Raw genomic sequence first — 22,448 nt, forward strand, 5'->3', positions numbered from 1 at the left:
AGGGTTCGGGTTGAATCGATTGGCCATCGATCCTAGGTACACTTCAGCATTCTCGCAATTCAAGCATTTAACCTTTGATTTATTAGGATAGCCATAATAAACCTTGTGTTTTCCTAATTCAGTTGACCAAACCCAGCATTCGATCCACACTTATCACCACTCAACTGGGTACGATAGCATTCCATATTAAACAGTGATAGCATTAAGATTTGTGAAAACAGTTAAACCAAAATAACAATAATTGAGATAACTGCAATTACTGAATCTTGTTCCATCGATTCCTTTAGATTGAATCATGTTAAAACATTGGTCAAAGGCTGTCACGAACAATTGACCCAAAAAGATATCAACCTAATTGCTACTTGCACCATTATTCGTGACAATTACGGATCACCGAAATCATGGATAGCAGTAGGAAAATCAACATTAATTCAGTTTGTCAAACTAATTAACATCAACATCCAATAAAAATATGCACAAGAATCAATGAATACTTGAATTAAAAAGCAAGAAAATAAATTAACTATAGAACCTCACAATGACACAATCGAACCTCCCCCCTTGAACCAGAAAAAGAAGCTTAGCTACTCATGAGCGCAATCTCCATGACTTTCTTCTCCATAGCCGAACTGCTTTCTTGAGCTTCTTGGCCTCTTGATGATCTCTTGGATCTTGGAGTGAGTGATGCTAGAGCTGGTTCGCCCCCCTCTTTATATAGCCAAAGGAGAGGGCTGTTTTCCAACTCCTTATAGGAGATCATCTTATCTTTAGGGAGTCTTGATCTTTTTTGAACTAATCCTATCCTATCTCTTATCTAATCCCCAACCTTCTTATCCTTATAGGATTATATTCAAAGTTTAGATCTAATAAGGCTCTCTCTCTCTTGGGAGATTACATTCGAATTAGGACTCTAGACTCTTGCATCCGAGTTGGGCTTCTCTGCTACTTGGGCTGCTTCCAGGTTCTTCTGCGAGTTGGGCTTCAGCTATTAAATGGGCCTGACTACGAATTTGCTCCGACTTCGGACCCGGTTTTGTACTCGATGCGGACCGAATCAGTCAAAACCCAAAACAGTAATGTTGTGGGCCTTTCTTTCTTCTTTCTAATGCTTCTTGAATTGCCCAATTCGGAGTCCGGAACAGTGAGTTAGGCCCAGATCACTGACTGTCGCCGAAACTATGCAAAATCACCCGAATTGGCTTGTTTCCTTCCAATTGCCATCTTTATTGCCCTGAGTCGAAATACAAGAGTAATGAGTGCATTTAAGTGCTAAAGTAGTGTAAAAGGATGAAATTAAGGGGACAAAATAAGGTTCTTATAAGTCTCATCAGACTCCATGGTAATGATGTGCATTCAGCCATGGTGTGCGCAAGAGCCACTATCGAATCTGCATGGGCCAAGCACTTATGGCCCATGAACGTAGCACATCACACATCCATACATCACATGCAGGGAAGAATTGATCCAATCAATTAATTATCTGTAAAAGCCCATTTGAAGCCCATTTAATCCATAACATTAACAATTAATATCATCTAGGTATATGGATTGAATTAGGGTTACCCAGTTCGGCCCATATAGCTTGTTCTTTTGAAGTGGGCTTTTGGTAGTTTTAACAATTTAAAATTGGGCCGAATTAAATTTCCAATAATTATCAATCCTTAGGCCCATTTGAACAAAAATTAGGGCTGATATACAGCCTTAATCGAACCCTAGATTCGGTCCAAACAATTTGAACCAATCTTGGTTCGAATGGGTCTAGGGTTTGATTTTTAATTAAATCTTTAATTCAAGAAATTTATTTGAAATTAAAGAACTGATAAAAGAAAACAAGAATCAATCAATCCAGGGCTGTTCGTACAATCCATCCTGCAAAATAGAGGTTAGATCATAGAATGCAGTTTCACAAACTGCAAATCGTAGGTACCGAATGTCCCATCTGCGAAATCTCCTTCCTTGCGCTGCCATCTTCGATCCAAAAATAAAATAAATAGAAAACCTAATTTCTATTATATTTACATCAGATCGAATACCTAATACATTGAGTCTAAAAATAAAAAAAATTAATTACAGACCAAATGTAATGAATAAATCAAGAAACTGCAAATCTACAAATCTTGCAGGTTCCCTACGCAAACCAAGAATTCGATCTCCTCTTGTACGAACTGCCCATAAATCAAGAAAATCATAAAGAACTATTCTAAACAATAATTAGATTTATAAAAAATTAATTTCAGATTATTTGCCCATTAATTTTGGGAACAAATTTCCCAAAACCCATATCTGCGCAAATCGGGTAGAACACCTTCTGCCCATTTGCGCAGGTTCAGATCTGAAATAAATTGATTCAAGATTTGAACCATGGCTCTGATACCATTGAAGGGATGGGATATCCATCACATGGATGCCAGAGTCTTGCGGAATAGACTGGGCAAATTTCAAAAAAAAAAATCTCCCATTTTTGCAGGGAATCGAATTCCTTATTTTATAAAACAAATTTTCAATGATCAATCTTGAACCAAGAACCAAATCAGAACTGAACCAAAAGTAGTAGGAGGGAGGAAGTACCTGATACGGAGAAACAGTATCTCCAAATGGAGGTGTTCACGCCCAAGGAAGGATCCAAAATTTGCTCCCACTGAAGATGGCACAATGCAGGATAGAGCAGAATCAGCAATGTTCTTCCAAAAGAACTTTACCCTTTGCAAGAATCAACTGGATCGCGGGTGAGTACAGCTCCAACCAATCTTTTCCCAAAAGATTGGAATCAAGATCAGATCTTGATTTCTCCCAAGAACTAGAGATCGAACTGAAGGTGATGGCGGCGGCAGGAAGGAGGCGACAAGAGAGAATTCGCAGGGTGCAGAAATCTCTCTTCTTGTGATTTTCAGCTCTGAAGAGAATTGAACATCAATCACTAGCTGTATCGCCCCTTTCTTTCTTTCATAATCTAAAAGGGATCAGCTCCTAGTTCCATTAGGAGCTGCTAATCCAAATCATATTTGGATTAGAAGTCCCTTTAAGTGATAAGGGATAACCCTTATCTTATCTACAGATTAGATCAGCTATCTCCTAATCTAATTAGGAGGCTTCCAGATCTAAATCTCATTTAGATTTGGACTCTCTCAGTGGATAGGGTCTAGGCCTAATTCTATCTGCTGCCATATTAGAATTCGCCCCTTTTAATTGACTGATCGAATCAGCCCAGTTCGAAATGGGCTTAAGGCCCATTTAAGGTTATGTACTCACTTAGCCTTCCAAACTGCTGCCCAGTTGGGCTTCCTTGTATGGCGTGGGACCCAAACATTAATCTACACATCAGCCACATGGGTTCAGCCCAGCCTTTGTTACAAGGCCTGGCCGAATAACTGTTATGGACAGTGCACCCCCTGAAACCCATCTTATGGGCTCTATGGGCCCAACACTTACCCTAAGTGGTCCCTGGGCCAATCCACCTTGTAACACCCAGGGACTATGGGCAGATGCAAGATTAGCCCATCAGGTATTTTCCTCAATGGTCTTCTTACACTTAACCTCTCAGCCCATAATGATCAAACACTGCCCGACAAGGGAGGACCTCTCCCTCGACTGCAAGGAACAGTGTTGCACTCTCCGCTTACATGGATCCCAGGAATTAAAACCTTTTGCAAATCATTTCGAAACCATAACATATATATATATATATATATATCTTTATATATAAATATATTTTGCAAAACAAAATCTAAACAACTGAAATCGGCTGCCGGTAGTCTTGGTTTCCATCAGAGAGAGTGCATCCCCGATCATTACCTTTGTCCGAAAAAGGAGCTGATTCTGTCACTATGATCACCCACTCAGATGAAATCTCGGACTGTCCCAACATACGTAGGTTTTGACCCCCGCTAAGGATCTCACTGATTGGTACATCAAAGATAGCCCAATCCAACACCTAGTGTAGTATCATAATCGAGTCTAAGGGTCAAGTGTAACTTTCCAGTTTTGCCCATCTATCTCCAAGGTCCAGGGCAATACTGGAAATCTGGTCTAGTTTAGAGGTTCTATTAATCCTACACTGCATGTGCTTCGGGTCTCACCCTGGTAGCTAAGACAAGCCACCCCAACAGTTGGCCGCACATCAGGGTCAGCCTCGGCAGGATAAATCTCCCCAGACTTACCCAATGGCTGTGAACATTCTAAACTAACACAAGTCTCATTAAGTGTCTAGTTTAAGGGTATTACATAGAAACACACCACAAGAACATGAATCAAATGAGTACTTTATTCATTTACAATAAATTCATAATGTACATCATTCTGATTGAAGCTAAGGGCATACAACTGTCTAACAATCAGCCCCTTCATCGGACAAAGTTAATGATCAGGAATGCACTCTCTCTGATGGAAACCAAACTGCCGGTAGTTGATTTCAATCGTTGGAATTTTGTTTTGCAAAATTTATATATGATATATAAATATATACATAAGGTTTCAAAATGTTTGCAAATGGTTTTACTTCTTGGGATCCATGTGAGTAGAGAGTGCAGCACTGTTTCTTATAGCCGAGGGAGAGGTCCTCTCTTGTTGGGCAGTGCTTGATCATTATGGGCTGAGAGGTTAAATGTAAGACCATTTAGGATAGTACCTGATGGGTTAATCTTGCACCTGCCCACAGTCCCTGGGTTTTTATAAGATGGCTTGGCCTAGGGACCACTTATTGTAAGTGTTGGGCCCATAGGGTCGATGTGATGGGCTCAGAGGTTCACTGAGCTTTTCTGTGAATTCAGCTAGGCCGAACCCATGCAGCTAGTGTGTCCCATGCCAAACAAAGAAGCCCAACTGGGCAGCAGATTGGAAACTAGTTAAGCACTGAACACTTAATGGGCCAAAAGCCCATTTCGAGCTGATATGATCACCCATCTATGAGGTGAATCTGGGATTAAAGTTAGCAAAAGGATTGGGCCTTTAATCTTATCCATTCTGGGAGACCAAATTCAAAATCTGATTTGAATCTGGTAACCTTCTGATAAGATCAGGAGTAAGCTAACTTAATCTGCAGATAGGATTAAGATCATCCCCTATCCAAATACTGATTGGGATTGGGATAACTCCTAATTAGGAGGTTTCTTAATCAAGAAGAAAAGTGGAGAAACCCTAAGTGATCATAATCAGATTTCAAACCTAGGGAAAATCATCCTGCGAATTGAGATTGGATCTCATACACACTCTAGAGAGAAGAGAAGCAATTCATCCATCTTCAGTTCAGGAGTTCTCCTCCAGCCGCCGCCATTCTTTCTTACAAGATTCGATCTTTGAAGTAGAAAGAAATCAAGAAATTGGTTCTTGACATCAGTTTTGCAGAAAAGACTGAAAAGATTTGGTGCTCAGAGTTTCCAGTGGATTCTTGCAAAGGATTCAGTGTGTAGGACACACTCTACTAGTTTCGTTCCACATACAGCTGTGTCATCTTCAACAGGAGCGGATCTTGGTGTCCTCTTTGGGTGTGAACACCAACTTTGGGAGATACTATTTCTTTGGATCAGGTATAATTCCCTCTTTGTCTTTTGGTTCAGATCTGGTTCAATTATGGTTCAAGTAGGATCTTTGAATATTGTATTCTAAATTTAGGGAATATGATTCCTAGTTGGAAGAAGGAAGGAAAAATTTTTTAAATTCGCCCACCCTTTCTGCAACCCTTTTGGTGTCCATACGATGGATCCTACTATTCTTTCAGTGGTATCAGAGCCAGGTTCGAATCTTGAACCAAAAGAAAATCAGATCTGAACCTGCGCAGATGGACAAAAGATGTTCTACCAAGATTTGCGCAGATTATTTTCTTTATTTCAAGAAATTGTTTCTTGTTAAGGGCGATTGATCTGAAATTAATTTCTGTTAAATCCAAAATTTATTTAGAACTGTTCTTTATTTATTTTGATTTAGTGGACTGTTCGAACCTAGAGATCACAGTGAAGTTTTGGCGCAGATGGTCTATGCAACCTTTTTTTTTTATTATTATTCATTCAATTCAGTTTGTAAATAATTTTTTTTTTTTTATTTTCTAGACTGAATGTATAGGATTTGATCAAGAATGTAATTAATTAATAGAAATAGGATTTCTGTTTCTTTTTATTTTCTTGATTGAAGAAGAAGGAAGAAGAAGGCGGCGCTGGGGATTTCTAGATGGAGAAATCGCTTTCTGCGATTTGCAGTTTGTGAAACTGCAACCCTAGTGATTAACTTCTGTTTTGCAGGTGGTGCGAACAGTCCATATTTGATTTGTGATTGTCTAAAATTAGAATTATTAATTTCAAATCTTTCATGAATTAACTCTTGAATTGAAAATCAGTTTCGGACAATTTCGGACTGGATTGGACCAAAACTATTTGGACCGAATCTAGGGTTCGAAAGGGACTATTTTCAGTCCAATTTTTCTTACACTTGCTGTTTCAAATCTGATGTTCAATTACAGAGATTAATTCAGCCCACCTGTAAAGCCCAGTTTTAAATGGTTAAAACTGCAAAAGCCCACTCTTGTGAGAAAAGTTGTATGGGCCGAACTGCTAACTGCGATTCAGCCCATATACTTAGTCAACATTATTTGTTAATGTTATGGATTTTAAATGGGCTGTTCAATGGGCTTTACAACAGTTAATTGATTGGATCAATTCTTCCTTTACATGTGAGGTTTGGATGTTGGATGTGCTGCGACCATGGGCCATAAGCACTTGGCCCATGATGACTCATTAGTGGCTCTTACGCACACCATGGCTGAATCCACATCATTGCCATGGTGTCCCATAAGGTCATTGGATGACCCCTGCTAACTTGGTAGGCCCCACAACCTTGAAAAGGGATGCGTATGGAAACCCTAGCCGATTATGGCCCACCAGAAATCTGACTATATGAAAGTTAGTGGGACCCACTCTGGTTTGACCTAAAATTAGAAGTAGGGCGTAATTTGGTTCCCTCTAGCAAATATGAGTGCATGTGATATGGAGATCCATATGATGGACTCTCTAAAGTCCTTCCGTCATTAGCACAATGATGGGTCCTTCAGTAATGAGGAAACACACCATAAAATTGGGCTATCCATTTGCTATTGGATCTGTCAGAGTATTTCATAAGATGATAGGGCGTCATAGACCGATGTGGGTGGGGCTTCACCAGAAAATGGGAACTCTCTCACAGTACCTTTGCATAACCTGAATATGATGGGAGAGCCCTCACTAGACAGAAAGGTTTACTTGAAAACGACTTTGAACCTTGTTTGATAGAGGCCAAAGGGAAAACTCGTATGATGAGTGGATATGATCCGTCACAGAAAGGTGGTAGGGTTTTGCAGCTGAAACAGTTGGCCCCATGCACCCTATGTGATTTCCCACATTTCCAGAGACATTTCGCCGTCTTCGTCACTGAGAATGGAGGGAAATCTCAGAGATGAACAAATGGGAATGGAACATAGATTAAAAACCATATCTATGTAGGTAACATGAATCAAACTAAGGTTGTGGACTAACGTCTTTGCTGTTTTATCAGAAAATGGCAAACGGTCAATTCGCAAAGCTTCTATACGATAACAAACTTAAGGGCCCAAACTATGCCAACTGGTACAAAAATCTTATGCTAGTCCTAACTTCCGAAAAGTTAGATAAGGTGGTGAAAAATCCTACCCCGGAGCGTCCAGGTGATAGGGCTTCTGAGGCCCATAGGAGGGACTACCAAGATTGGGAGGATAAAAACTCCTTAGCCCGCTGCTTTGTCATTGCCTCACTAGACAACTCAATACAGAGGCAGTTCGATCAGATCGAACTCGCCAAGGACATATTGGACAGTCTAATGACAATGTATGAAGAGCAGAATCGTTCTATTGGTCAAAAGGTCCTGAAACTGTTCATGAACGCGCAGATGTCCAAAGGGCAGAAAGTTTATGACCATTGTCTTCGGATGATGGGCTACATTAATGAACTTGAAGCCCTTGGATCCGGGCTAGATCTTGGCACGCAAGTGGATCCCATCCTAAATTCTTTGCCCTCTTCCTTCAATGCATTCACAATGAACTACAACATGAACAAGCTGAAGGTCAGTGTCCAGGAACTCAGCAATATGTTGCAGAGGGCCAAGGATTTACTTAAGAAGGATGAGCCTCTGGTTATGCTTGCTGAAGCTAACAAATCAAGCAAGAAAAAGAGAAAGGCAAAGAAGCCCCAAAAGAAAGCCGCCAAGCCTAAGAAGCAGAAGAAGAATGGGTGTTACAAGGTGGCTTGGCCCAGGGACCACTTAGGTTAAACCATGTCAATATATTGGTCAAAGGCTGTCACGAACAATTGACCCAGAAAGATATTAACTTAATTTCTATTTGTACCACTATTCGTGACAATTACGGATCACCGAAATCATGGATAGCAGTAGGAAAATCAACATTAATTCAGTTTGTCAGACTAATTAACATTAACATCCAATAAAAATGTGCACAAGAACCAATGCATACTTGAATTAAAAAGCAAAAAAATAAATTAACTACAAAACATCACAATGACACAATCGAACCTCCTCCCTTGAACCAGAAAAAGAAGCTTAGTTGCTCATGATCTGCGAAACCTCCATGCTCTGCTTCTCCATGGCCGAACTGCTTTCTTGAGTTTCTTGAATCTCTTGATGATCTCTTGGATCTTGGAGTGAGTGATGCTAGAGCTGGTTCGCCCCTCTCTTTATATAGCCAAAGGAGACGGTTGTTTTCCAACTCCTTCTAGGAGATCATCTTATCTTTAGGGAGTCTTGATCTTCTTTGAACTAATCATATCCTATCTCTTATCTAATGATCTAATCTCACTCTTCTTATCTCTCTAGGATTACATTCAAAACTTTAGATCTGATAAGACTCTATCCTTGGAGATTACATTCGAAATTCGGACTCTTAACTCTTGAATTCGAGTTGGGCTGCTTTAAAACTTGGGTTGCTTCAAGGTACTTCTGCGAGTTGGGCTTAAGTTGTGAAATGGGCCTGGCTGCGAACTTGCTCCGACTTCGGGCTCATTTTCTTACTCGATTCGGGCCGAATCTGTTAAAACCAAACACATAAAAGTTGTGGGCCTTCCTTTCATCTTTCTAATGCTTCTTGAATTGTCCAATTCGGAGCTCGGAATTGAGAGTTAGGCTCAGATTACTGACTGTCTCTGAAACTGTGCAAAATCACCCGATTTGCCCTGTTTTCTTCCAATTGCCCAGATTAGGGGATAAAAATAGGGTTCTTTTTGGTCTCATCGTGGGGACAATGTAAGTTTTATGTGTGGGGGAGGGGATTTAGGTTAGAATTTATGTTGCGTTTTAAAATTTGATTTAGGTCGTGTTTTTCTGCATTTTCTTTTCAAGTAAAAAAAAATATCAAAACCTCAACTCTTTTGAAATCAATTGAAACAATGTTCTAAGGAAATTCTTGTGAACCTAGTAATGAGGTACGATCAAGGAGTACATGACTCATCTGAAGCCATTTCCAGTTAAGCTAGTCCTAAATTCAGGTTTAAGTAAATGGGGTAGTGTTTTACCATTGCTACAATTGGTAGGACGGAGCATAAAATGCACCTACCAACCAAGTAATGCAATAGTAGGATGGAGCATAAAATGCACCTACTAGCCGAGTGATCCAAAAGTGAGACGGAGCATAAAATGCACTCACTCTCGGAAAAAAAAAGAAAAAAAATATAAAAACAAAATAAAAGAGAGATTTTCCCTAATTTACTACCTGGTTTGCAGTAGCAAAAAATGGATTGACTGATGAATGAGTCATGTAGGACTTGGTTGTGTTGATTTAACGGTTTGCAATAATTAACCTGAAATATTAGTGGAGAAAGATGAAGGAGAGTTGAGTTTAAAAATTGGTAGGGTAGTTAGTTTGTTCTATTTTTGCTTGAATTTTGTCTTGCTCGAGGACGGGCAAGGTTTAAGTGTGGGGGGATTTGATGAGAATAAAAAGTATCATATTTTTATCCAAAAATATTCATGATTTTACATTAAATTAGCACTTAATTGGACTCATTACTCTTGTATTTCGATTCAGGGCAAGCAAGAAGGCGATAGGAGGAAAACAAGGCTAATCGAACGATTTTGTACAGTTTCAGCACCATTCAGTAATCTAGGCGTAACTCTTAAACCCTGAATTTGATTGGGATGATTCAAGATGCACTGGAAAGATAAGGGAGAACTACATAACTTTCATGTTCTGGGTTTTCACAGATTCGGTCTACATCAAGGTCAAAATCGGGCCCAAATTCAGAGTAAATTCTTAGAGAAGCCTAGCCCACAGCTGAAGCCCAATTCGCAAAAGAGCCTTGTAGCAGCCCAATTTTTTGAAGAAGCCCAACTCGAATTCAAGAATAAAGAGTCCCATCAGACTTAAATTTCAAATGTAATTCTAGAAGTATAAGAGGATTGATATCACTAGATAAGAGATAGGATAGGATTACATCAAAACTGATTAGGACGTTGTATTTTGGAGGATAATCTCCTAAGAGAAGTTGGAGAGAGCCCCTCCTCCTAAAGCTATATATAAAGGGAGGGGGGACCAGCTTTAGGCATCAATCAATCAATCAAAAAATCAAGCAATCAAGCAAAGAATCAGTCTATCCATCTTGGAATCAAAGTAAGAAGAAGTCGACAACCATGAGCGGCTGAGCTTTTCTTTTCTAATTCAAGGGGAATTGTTGATTTGATTGTGTCATCATGAGGTTATGTGTTTAATTTAATTTTTTCTTTTAATTCAAGTATTCGTTGATTCTTATGCATATTTTTATGGAAGTTGATGTTGATTAATCTGACAAATTAATTAATATTGATCTTCCTACGGCTATCCATGATTCGATGATCCGTAATTGTAATGAATAGTTGTACAAGTAGCAATTAGGTTAATATCTTTTTGGGTCAATTGTTTGTAACTACTTTTGACCAATGTATTGGCATGTTTTAACCTAAAGGGAATCAACGGAACAAGATTTAATAATTGAAGCTATCTCCATTATTTTTATTTTGGTTTAACTATTTTCACGAAGGTTATTGCTATCATTAATTGATATGGAACGCTAACGTGCCCAGTCGGTCAATTATAAGTGTTGATCGAGTGCTGGGTATGGTCAACTAAATTTGGAAAACACGAGTTTTATTATGGCTATCCTAATAAATCCGAAGGTTAAATGCTTGAATTGCAAAGCTGCTAACTTTTACCTATGATCGATGACCAATCGACTCAATTCGAACCATTGGATCAGAGTTGGTAAGACTGAATATTCATTGTTAGTTGTTATTTGATCTTTTGTTATTTTCAAATTTTAATTATTCAAATTTCCCACTCATTAAATTGTGCATTCGGCTGAGAAATTAATTACTGGCTCCCTGTGGGATTCGACTTGGTACCACTGTTACTACAATTTTGTTGTAAGGTGAGATTAAAATTAATTTTGAGGGCTTCGACAACCTGTCAGCTATTAAACAAGTGTTAGACAGTCTTTGTATGCCCTTAGCTTCAATCAGAATGATGTACTTTTGACATTTATTGTAAATGAATAAAGTGCATATTTGATCCATGTTCTTGTGGTTTGTTTTTGTGTTATACCCTTAAACTGGACACTTAATGAGACTCGTGTTAGTTTAGAATGTTCACAGCCGGTGGGTCGGTCTGGGGAGACCTATCCTGATAAGGGTGACACTGATGTGCCACCAAGTCGGTTGGAGTGGCCTATCTCATCCGCCAGGGTGAGACCCAAGGCACATGCAGTGTAGGATTAATTAAATCCTTGAACTGGACCAGATTTCCAGTATTTCCCTAGACCTTGGAGATTGATGGGCAAAACTGGAAGTTACACCTAACCCCTAGACTCGATTATGATACTACACTAGGTGTCGGATTGGGCTGTCTTTGATATGCCAATCAGTGAGATCCTTAGCAGGGGTCAAAACCTGGGTATGTTGGGACACTCTGATAATTCATCTGAGTGGGTGATCATAGTGACAGGATCAACCCCTTTGTCGGACAAAGGTAATGATCGGGGATGCACTCTCTTTGATGGAAAACAAGATTGCCGGTAGCCGATTTTAATCGTTGAGATTTGTTTTGCAAAATATATTTTATATGAGATATAAAAGTATATATATTATGGTTTGTAAAATATTTGCAGAAGGTTTTAATTCCTGGGATCCACATAAGCAGAGAGTGCAACACTGTTCCTTGCAGCCGAGGGAGAGGTCCTCTCTTGTCGAGTAGTGTTTGATCATTATGGGCTGAGAGGTTAAGTGTAAGGCCACTGAGGGTAATACCTGATAGGCTATTCTTGCATCTGCCCACAGTCCTTGGGTTTTTATAAGGTGGCTTGGCTCAGGGACCACTTAATGTAAGTGTTGGGCCCAATAGAAGCCAATGTGATGGATTTTAGGGGGTCCACTATCCACAACAGTGTATTCAGCCAGGCCTTGTAACAAAGGCTGGGCCGAACCCATGTTGCTGATGTGTAGATCTGACGAGTTGTCGAAGCCCTCAAAATTAATACTAGTCCCACAATAAAATATTTGCAGTAAAAGTGGTTCTAGGTTGAATCCCACAGGGAGCAAATCAATAATCTCTTAGCCGAATGGGTAATGTAATTGAGTGAGAGAATTTAAATACTGAAATTAAAAGAAAAGTAAATAAATAGCAACTTTTAAACAAACAAGAAAAAATCAGTCTTACCGAATTCTGGTTCAAGGGTTCGGGTTGAATCGATTGGCCATCGATCCTAGGTAAATTTCAGCATTCTTGCAATTCAAGCATTTAACCTTAGATTTATTAGGATAGCCATAATAAACCTTGTGTTTTCCTAATTTAGTTGACCAAACCCAGCATTCAATCAACACTTATCACCACTTAATTGGATACGATAACGTCCATATTAAACAGTGATAGCATTAAGATTTGTGAAAACAGTTAAACCAAAATAACAATAATTGAGATAGTTACAATTACTGAATCTTGTTCCATCGATTCCTTTTAGGTTGAACCATGTTAAAACATTGGTCATAGGCTGTCACGAAAAATTGACCCAAAACGAAATCAACCAAATTGCTACTTGCACCATTATTCGTGACAATTATGGATCACTGGAATCATGGATAGCAGTAGGAAGATCAACATTAATTCAGTTTGTCAAACTAATTAACATCAACATCAAATATAAATATGCACAAGAATTAATGAATACTTGAATTAGAAAGCAAGAAAATAAAGTAACTACAGAACCTCACAATGACACAATCGAACATCCCCCCTTGAACTAGAAAAAGAAGCTTAGCTGCTCATGATCTGCGCAATTTCCATGCTTTTCTTCTCCATAGCCGAACTGCCTTCTTGAGATTCTTGGTCTTCTTGATGATCTCTTGGATCTGAGAGTGAGTGATGCTAGAGCTGGTTCGCCCCCCTCTTTATATAGCCAAAGTAGAGGGCTGTTTTCCAACTCCTTCTAGGAGATCATCTTATCTATAGGGAGTCTTGATCTTCTTTGAACTAATTCTATCATATCTCTTATCTAATCCCCAACCTTCTTATCCTTATAGGATTACATTCAAAGTTTAGATTAATAAGACTCTCTCCCTCTTGGGAGATTACATTCGAATTAGGACTCTAGACTCTTGCATCCGAGTTGGGCTTCTCTGCTACTTGGGCTGCTTCCAGGTTCTTCTGCGAGTTGGACTTCAGCTGTTAAATGGGCCTGGCTGCGAACTTGCTCCGACTTCAGGCCCGGTTTCATACTCGAAGCGTACCGAATCAGTCAAAACCTAAAACACAAAAGTTGTGAGCCTTTCTTTCTTCTTTGTAATGTTTTTTGAATTTCCCAATGCGGAGTTCGGAATTGTGAGTTAGGGCCAGATCACTGACTGTCGCCGAAACTGTGCAAAATCACCCGAATTGGCCTGTTTCCTTCCAATTGCATTCTTTATTGTCCTAAATCGAAATACAAGACTAATGAGTGCATTTAAGTGCTAAAGTAGTGTAAAAGGATGAAATTAAGGAGACAAAATAAGGTTCTTCTAAGTCTCATCAAATCCCCCCACACTTAAACTTTGTCCGTCCTCGGGCAAGGCAAAAAACTCAAGTATTCACAAAAGTAACTAACTATTGATTTTCATTCTTTCTTTTTCTCTACATGAGGCCTGGTTCATTTCATGCTTTAGTTCCGACTTGGTGACCTTCCCTCTTTCATCTCTTTCTCCCTTTCTTCTCGTCCAAGAGTGATCGCAAATCACCCTTTCTCATGGTCCCAAGATAAATTGACAGTCAAGGAGCCAAACCTTCTCGACTGAAACTCCCTGGCTGAACGGGAACTCATTGCTTTTAACAAACCAATACAGCCAGATTCTTTTACCTTTCTTTGTTTCTTAAGCCAAAACAAGGTGTCCTTATTGCCATAATCTTGCTATGTATCACATCTCCACCACTTAGTATGAATTCCTAGGATCTGAAGGTGAGAATGGGGTTGGGGTTCTAGGGTGAGTGCATTTTATGCTCCATCTCACCCTTGCTTTTGTTTCTAGATGTGAGTGCATTTTATGCTCCATCTCACATTGCTTTTGTTTCTAGATGTGAGTGCATTTTCTGCTCCATATCACATTAGTCACGATTCTTTTTTTTTTTTTGCACAAAAATCATAGGGTTTCGCCGCCTGATTCATGAATTCATTGATCGTGGTCTCAATATGCCTAACACAACAAGTTCTAGAATAATCAACTCATGTTTGACAGATAATTATGTGAAAATCCATTATGCATTTTGCCTATTGATCGATTAAAATCATGAGGTACCATATTCAGCCAAGAAAGATTCAGTTAGTCATGCTTGCATCCTATCTTATCTGTTCAGCCTAAGCACATGATTCTTGATAAGTTGAAATCATTCAAGGATAAGCTTCTAGGAAGCAGAAATTTCAAGTAGGTAAGGTGTCCCAAATTTCCATCAGATTTTCCTAATCCCCTCCCACACTTAAGTTATACATTGTCCCCAATGTATGTGATTATGCATAAAGTAGAAGGATTTGGGGGTACTTCCCTGTTCGCTTTTTGAGGTTCCTGCTAAACATAAAAATCAAAGCCAAACAAAATTCCAAAATTAACTAAACATAATGGGTTGCCTCCCAGAAGCGCAATTGTTTAATGTTGTTATGCTCGACATCCTCCTTTTGCTCCTTTAATCCATTGAATACCATGGAATGTCCAACGAGATGTCTACTGTAGAGGGGACATTTGCATTCTCGTGGAACAACTTCAATCGATGTCCATTCACCTTGAAGATCTTACTTGTGTCGAGACTTTTGATCTCTACTGCACCATAAGGAAAAACATTAGTCACAGTAAACGGACCCATCCACCTGGAACGCAGCTTACCTGGCATGAGTTGAAGTCGAGAATTATACAATAAGACCTTTTGTCCAATTTTAAATTGTTTTCTTAAGAGTGCATTGTCATGGAACGATTTGGTCTTTTCTTTGTAGATTCTTGAATTCTCGTATGCCTCTAACCTCAACTCTTCCAGCTCTTGCAACTGGAGTTTCCTTTCCTTCCCTACTTCTTCCATATTCATGTTGCATTGCTTGATTGCCCAATAGGCCCTATGTTCAATTTCCATCGGCAAGTGGCAAGATTTGCCAAAAATTAACCTGTAAGGGGACATACCTATTGGGGTCTTGTAAGCTGTCCAATATGCTCAGAGAGCATCATCTAGACATAGGTTCCAATCCTTCCTTCCTGGATTCGCCGTCTTTTCCAAGATGGACTTTACCTCTCTATTGGAAATTTCAGCTTGCCCGTTAGTCTAGGGTGATAAGCAGTGGCAATTCGGTGATGCACCCCATATCTTCTCTACAAGGCTTCAACTGTTCTATTGCAAAAATGGGTCCCTTGATCGCTTATGATAGCTCGAGGAATGCCAAACCTACTGAAGATGTTAGACTTTATAAACCCTACAACACATTTAGAATCATCAGTTTTGGTGGCTTTGGCTTCCACCCATTTTGAGACATAATCAATTGCCAAAAGTATGTAAGAAAAACCACAAGAGGGGGGAAAGGGTCTCATGAAACCAATGCCCCAAGCATCAAATATTTCACATATAAGAATGGGGGTTTGGGGCATCTCATTCCTGCAAGATAGTGTACCTGTTTGTTGACATCTTTCACAGTTTTTACAAAACAAGTAGGCATCTCTAAATAGGGTGGCCCAATAGAGCCCACTATCCATGACTTTTCGAGTAGTCCTCTTTGGCCCAAAATGGCCCCCACAAGCATAATTATGACAAAACCTTAGAATCGATATCTGCTCCTCCTCAAGGACACATCTCCTAATCATTTGGTCAGAACAAAATTTCCATAGGTAGGGTTCGTCCCATACATAATATTTTGCCTCATACCTGATTTTATTCTTTATGGGTCTGCTAAGGTCATTAGGCAAAATTCTCGTGGCCATGTAATTCACAATGTCAGCATACCATGGAGTCATACCTCTCATGTGGAACAACTACTCATCAGGAAACAACTCATAGATGGGAGAGAAGTCCTCGTCTTTCACCAACCTACTTAGGTGATTAGCCACCGAATTTTCAGCTCCCCTTCGATCCTTGATTTCTAGATCGAACTCTTGGAGCAAGAGTATCCACCTTATCAGCCTCGGTTTCGACTCCTTCTTTGCTAGTAGGTATCTCAAAGCTGCATGGTCAGAAAAAACAATCACTTTAGAGCCAAGCAAATATGACCTAAATTTGTCTAAAGCAAACACAATAGCTAATAGCTCTTTTCTAGTGGTTGTGTAATTGCTCTGTGCAGCATTCAACGTTTTGGAAGCATAGTGAATGACATGGCTCTTCCCATTTATTCGCTGCCCTAGAACAGCCCCTACTGCATAATTGCTTGCATCCGTCATGATCTCAAAAGGCAAGTTCCAATCGGGTGGTTGAATGATGGGTGCAATGTTTAATAAATTTTTAATCTTGTTAAATGCTTCCTTGCACTCATCATCAAAATCAAAAGGCACATCTTTTTGCAGCAATCTGGACAATGGCAGGGCAATTTTTGAAAAATCTTTGATGAACCTACGATAAAAGTCTGCATGTTCAAGAAAAGAACGAACCTCCCTAACATTTGTAGGGTAAGGTAAACTCATAATTAAATCAATTTTTGCCTTGTCGACTTCTATTCCTCTGACTGAAACTACATGTCCCAACACAATACCCTCCTTCACCATAAAATGACATTTTTCATAGTTTAAGACAAGATTTGTTTCCACACACCTATTTAGAATTTTACTTAAACTATTCAAGCAGTCATCAAACGAATCACCATAAACAATAAAATCATCCATGAACACTTCAATGCATTTTTCAATAAAATCAGAAAATATGCTCATCATGCATCTTTGAAAAGTGCCTGGAGCATTACACAAACCAAAGGGCATTCGTCTGTAGGCGAAGGTGCCGAATGGACAAGTGAATGTCGTTTTCTTTTGGTCCTCCTGCGCAATAACAATCTGATAATACCCGGAGAATCCATCGAGAAAACAGAAGAAAGCCTTACCTGCCAGCCTCTCTAGCATCTGATCAATGAAAGGTAGGCGAAAATGGTTCTTTCGAGTGGCCAAGTTGAGTTTTCAAAAATCTATATATAGCCAAAGGAGAGGGCTGTTTTCCAACTCCTTCTAGGAGATCATCTTATCTTTAGGAAGTCTTGATTTTCTTTGAACTAATTCTATCTATCTCTTATCTAATCCCCAACCTTCTTATCCTTATAGGATTACATTCAAAGTTTAGATCTAATAAGACTCTCTCCCTCTTGGGAGATTACATTCGAATTAGGACTCTAGACTCTTGCATCCGAGTTGGGCTTCTCTGCTACTTGGGCTGCTTCCAGGTTCTTCTGCGAGTTGGGCTTCAGCTGTTAAATGGGCCTGGCTGCGAACTTGCTCCGACTTCAGGCCCGGTTTCGTACTCGATGCGGACCGAATCAGTCAAAACCCAAAACATAAAAGTTGTGGGTCTTTCTTTTTTCTTTCTAATGCTTCTTGAATTGCCCAATTCGGAGTCCGAAATTGTGAGTTAGGCCCAGATCACTGACTGTCGCCGAAACTGTGCAAAATCACCCGAATTGGCCTATTTCCTTCCAATTGCCTTCTTTATTGCCCTGAATCGAAATACAAGAGTAATGAGTGCACTTAAGTGCTAAAATAGTGTAAAAGGATGAAATTAAGGTGAGAAAATAAGGTTCTTCTAAGTCTCATCAAGATCAATGCTTGGGTCCCACGCCATACAAAGAAGCCCAACTGGGCAGCAGTTTGGAAGCAGTTTGAGCACATAGACTTGTTGGGCTTAAAGCCCATTTCAAACTGGCCTATTTTAATTAGTTAAATAGAGGGGGCAGATCTGGGATTAAATTAGCAGATAGGATAGAGTCCTACCCTATCCACTCAGAGAGACCAGATCTGAATTCAGATTTGGAAACCTCCTGATAAGATCAGGAGAAGGCTGATCTAATCTAAAGATAAGGTAAGGGTCTTATCCTTATCACTTAAAGAGAGTCCAAATTCAAATAATGATCTGAATTAGGAAACTCCTGATAGGATCAGGAGCTGATCTCTTTAAACCTATAAAAACAGGTGGGGGCAAACCATCCATATCATCCAAGCATCCATAGATCAAATCTCAGATAACCAAGAAAGGAGACATCTACGCCATCTTCTGCTCTTGCGTTCTCCTCTAGTTGCCACCTCACTGCTAGTTCGATCTCCTTGGTGGGAGAAGATCAAGAAGTGTTCTTGATATCAGTCTTTGGAGAAAGGCTGATAGGAAGTTGTGCTCACTGCCTCCATTGGATTCTTCCTGAAGAGTTTGGTTCGTGGGACGGACCCTCGTGATTCTGCTCCTCCATCCACTGTGTCATCTTCAGTGGGAGTAGTCTTTGGTGATCTTCTTTGGGCGTGAACACCTCCATTGAGCGATACTATTTCTCTGTATCAGGTATATCCTTCTCCTACTGTTTCGTTTCAAATCTAGTTCGGTTTATGGTTCAAGATTGATCATTGAAAAATATGATTTTTCTAAAATAGGGAATACGATTCCTAGTTGAAGGGAGAAAAATTTTGAAATTCGCCCGCCCTATTCCTCAAGTTTTGGGCGTCTATGTGATGGATCTCTCCCTCCCTTCAACAAGTACCTCGTTATGCTAAATTCCTTAAAGAATTGTGCACACATAAGAGGAAATAGAAACTAAAAGGATGCGAAAAGGTGAGAGTAGGAGAGAATGTTTCTGTAGTCATTGACGGGTTGTCGAAGCCCTCAAAATTAGTACTAGTCCCACAATAAAATATTTGTAAAAAGTTGCACTATGTCGAATCCCACATGGAGCTAACAGTAATCTCTCAGCCGAATGAATATTATCGCTGAGTGGGAAAATTAAATAACTGAAATTAAAAGAGAGTAATAGCAAACTAAACAAACAAGAGAAATCAGTCTTACCGAATTCTGGTTCAAGGGTTCGGGTTAGTCAATTGGCCATCGACCATAGGTAGACTCTGGTAGTCTTGCAATTCAAGCATTTAACCTTAGATTTATTAGGATAACCATAATAAACCTTGTGTTTTCCTAATTCAGCTAACCAAATCCAACATTCGATCAACACTTATCACTAATCGACTGGGTACGATAGCGCTCCATATTAACTAGTGATAGCATTAAACTTTGTGAAAATAGTTAAACCAAAATAACAATAATTGAGATTGATGTAATTATCGAATCTTATTTCATTGATTCCCTTTAGGTTAAAACATGTCAATGCATTGGTCAAAGGCTGTCACGAACAATTGACCCAGAAAGATATTAACCTAATTGCTACTTGTACCACTATTCATGACAATTACGGATCATTGAACCATGGATAGTAGTAGGAAAATCAACATTAATTAATTTGTCAGACTAATTAACATTAACATCCGTAGAGAATAAGCACAAGAATCAACAAATACTTGAATTAAAAAGCAAGAACTTGAATTAAATACAGAACGTCACGATGATACAATCGAACCTCCCCCCTTGAACCAGAAAGAAAAGCTTAGCTGCTCATGATTTTCGAATCCTTCAGGCTTTGCTTCTCAGAAGGCCGAACTGATATTTCTTGATGGAGTTGCTTGATGCTTGATTTCGTGGCTAATTGAGTGATGCCTAAAGCTGGTCCCCCCCCCCCCCTTGATTTCGTGGAGGAGGGGCTCTCTCCAACTCCTTCTAGGAGATTAACCTCAAGTTAGAAAGTCCTGATCTATTTTGAACTAATCTTATCCTATATCTTATCTAGTGATCTAATCCAATCTTCTTATATTTATAGGGTTACATTCAAAAATTTAAATCTAATAAGACTCTCTTTCTGGAGGTTACATTCGAAATTGGGACTCTAGGCTCTTGAATTCGAGTTGGGCTGCTTTAATATCTTGGGCTGCTACAAGGCTCTTCTGCGAATTGGGCTTCAGCTGTGAAATGAGCTTTGCTGCGAACTTGCTCCAACTTTGGGCCCAGTTTCATCTTCGATGTGGACCGACTCTGTCAAAACCCAAGACATAAAAATTGTAGGCCGTTCTTTCATCTTTCTGATGCCTCTTGAATTTTCCAAATCGGAGTCTGGATTTGAGAGTTATGCCCAGATTACTGAATGGTGCCGAAACTGTGCAAAAACATCCGATTTGCCTTGTTTTCTTCCAATTGCCTTCTTGCTTGCCCTGACTCGAAATACGAGAGTAATGAGTCCAATTAAGTGATAAATTAATGAAAAATAGTGAATATTTGGGGATAAAAATTGGGTACTTTTTAGTCTCATCAGTCATTCAAAGCAAACTCCCTACAAAGTGCAAGGATCCAGGTATGTTCAGTATCCCCTGCATGATAGGTAACACTAGAAGTGAGAAGGCCATGTTAGACTTAGGAGTTTCTATTAATGTCATGCCATATTCTATATATGCTTCATTGAAACTTGGACCTTTGAATAAGACTGGTGTAGTGATTCAGTTGGCTGATAGATCGAATGCATATCCTAAGGGTGTAGTTGAGGATGTTCTTGTGAAAGTAAATGATTTGGTTTTTCCTGTTGATTTTTATGTGCTTGATATGGATAATGGTGATCAAATCATTCCTATTTTGCTAGGAAGACCATTCTTAAAAACATCCAAAACTAATATAGATGTTTATAGTGGCACACTCACCATGGAATTTGATGGTAAGACTGTTAAGTTTAATATTTATGATGCCGTGAAATATCCTACTAATGATAATCCTGTTTATTCTGTTGATATGATTGATTCTTTAGCACAGGAAGCTTTTAAAATTGATGGGAAGGATGGGTTGGAGATTGCCATTAGTGAGCATCTTGAGAAAGAGGGGCCAATGTTGAATGCTTATTTGTAGGAAACGATTGCAACATTGAATGGTTCTCCAGAGTTATAACAGTCAGATAATGCTCCTTATATTATGTTGTCGATTTCTAATGGGAGACTATTACCCTCTGTTTTGCAGGCCCCTATTCCAGATTTGAACTTACCCATGATGGATGAAAGGGGAGAACATTGAAAGCTGCAACCACGAGAGCTAGAGGACCCGATTTATGATTATTAAAAATAGGGAAGTTTGCTTTTTCTTTTTGTTTTTGCATTTTTAGTTTAGTTATTTCCATCTTTCTTTGCATTTTACTTTACATTGGGGAAAATGTAAGTTTTAAGTGTCGGGGAGGGGATTTAGGTTAGAATTTAGTGTGCGTTTTAAAATTTGATTGCGTTTTTCTGCATATATCAAAAAAAAAAAAAAACTCAACTCTTTTGAAATCAATTAAAACAGTGTTCTAGAACAACTCTTGTGAATTTGGTAAAGAAATATGATTAGGGAATACAGGATTCACCTGAGGCCACTCCCTTTTTATGCTAGTCCTAAATCCAGGTTTAAGTAAATAGGGTAAATATTTTACCAAGCAATTCAATTGGTAGTACAGAGCATAAAATGCACCTACCAACCAAGCAATTCAATAGTAGGATGAAGCATAAAATGCACCTACCAACCAAGCAATTCAATGGTAGGACGGAGCATAAAATGCACCTACCAACCAAGCAATTCAATAGTAGGATGAAGCATAAAATGCACTTACCAACCAAGCAATTCAATCAGTAGGACGAAGCATAAAATGCACCTATTGACCAAGTAATCATAACAGTGGGATGGAGCATAAAATGCACCCACTGACGAAGTCCTAAAAGTGAGATGGAGCATAAAATGCACTCACTTCCTCCAAAAAGAAATGTTTTCCCTAGTTTACTACCTGATTTGTAGTAGTAAAAAATTGGATTGGTGGATGGATGAGTCGTGTATAACTTGGTTATGTTGATTTAATGGTTTGCATCAGTTAACCTAGAATATTTGTGGAAAACGATGAAGGAAGGTTGAG

The 22,448-nt window shown here is 39.2% G+C and overlaps 1 protein-coding gene across 1 annotated transcript; it reads left to right on the forward strand.

The window, feature by feature from the left end:
- Nucleotides 1–20,899: 20,899 nt before the first annotated feature.
- Nucleotides 20,900–21,421, forward strand: LOC148789856 (uncharacterized). Its single transcript, XM_088893789.1, has one exon. It carries the CDS (start codon nt 20,900–20,902, stop codon nt 21,419–21,421), a length of 522 nt encoding a protein of 173 aa, XP_088749915.1.
- Nucleotides 21,422–22,448: the final 1,027 nt, after the last annotated feature.

The sequence above is a fragment of the Nelumbo nucifera genome, chromosome 8 (genome assembly GCF_055504915.1).
Source record: "Nelumbo nucifera cultivar China Antique chromosome 8, China Antique-T2T, whole genome shotgun sequence".
Lineage (NCBI taxonomy): Eukaryota > Viridiplantae > Streptophyta > Magnoliopsida > Proteales > Nelumbonaceae > Nelumbo > Nelumbo nucifera.

Bases quoted from the DNA above. Each gene is read 5' to 3' on its own strand.
- LOC148789856 (XM_088893789.1), top strand. From the start codon at position 20,900: ATGATAGGTAACACTAGAAGTGAGAAGGCCATGTTAGACTTAGGAGTT.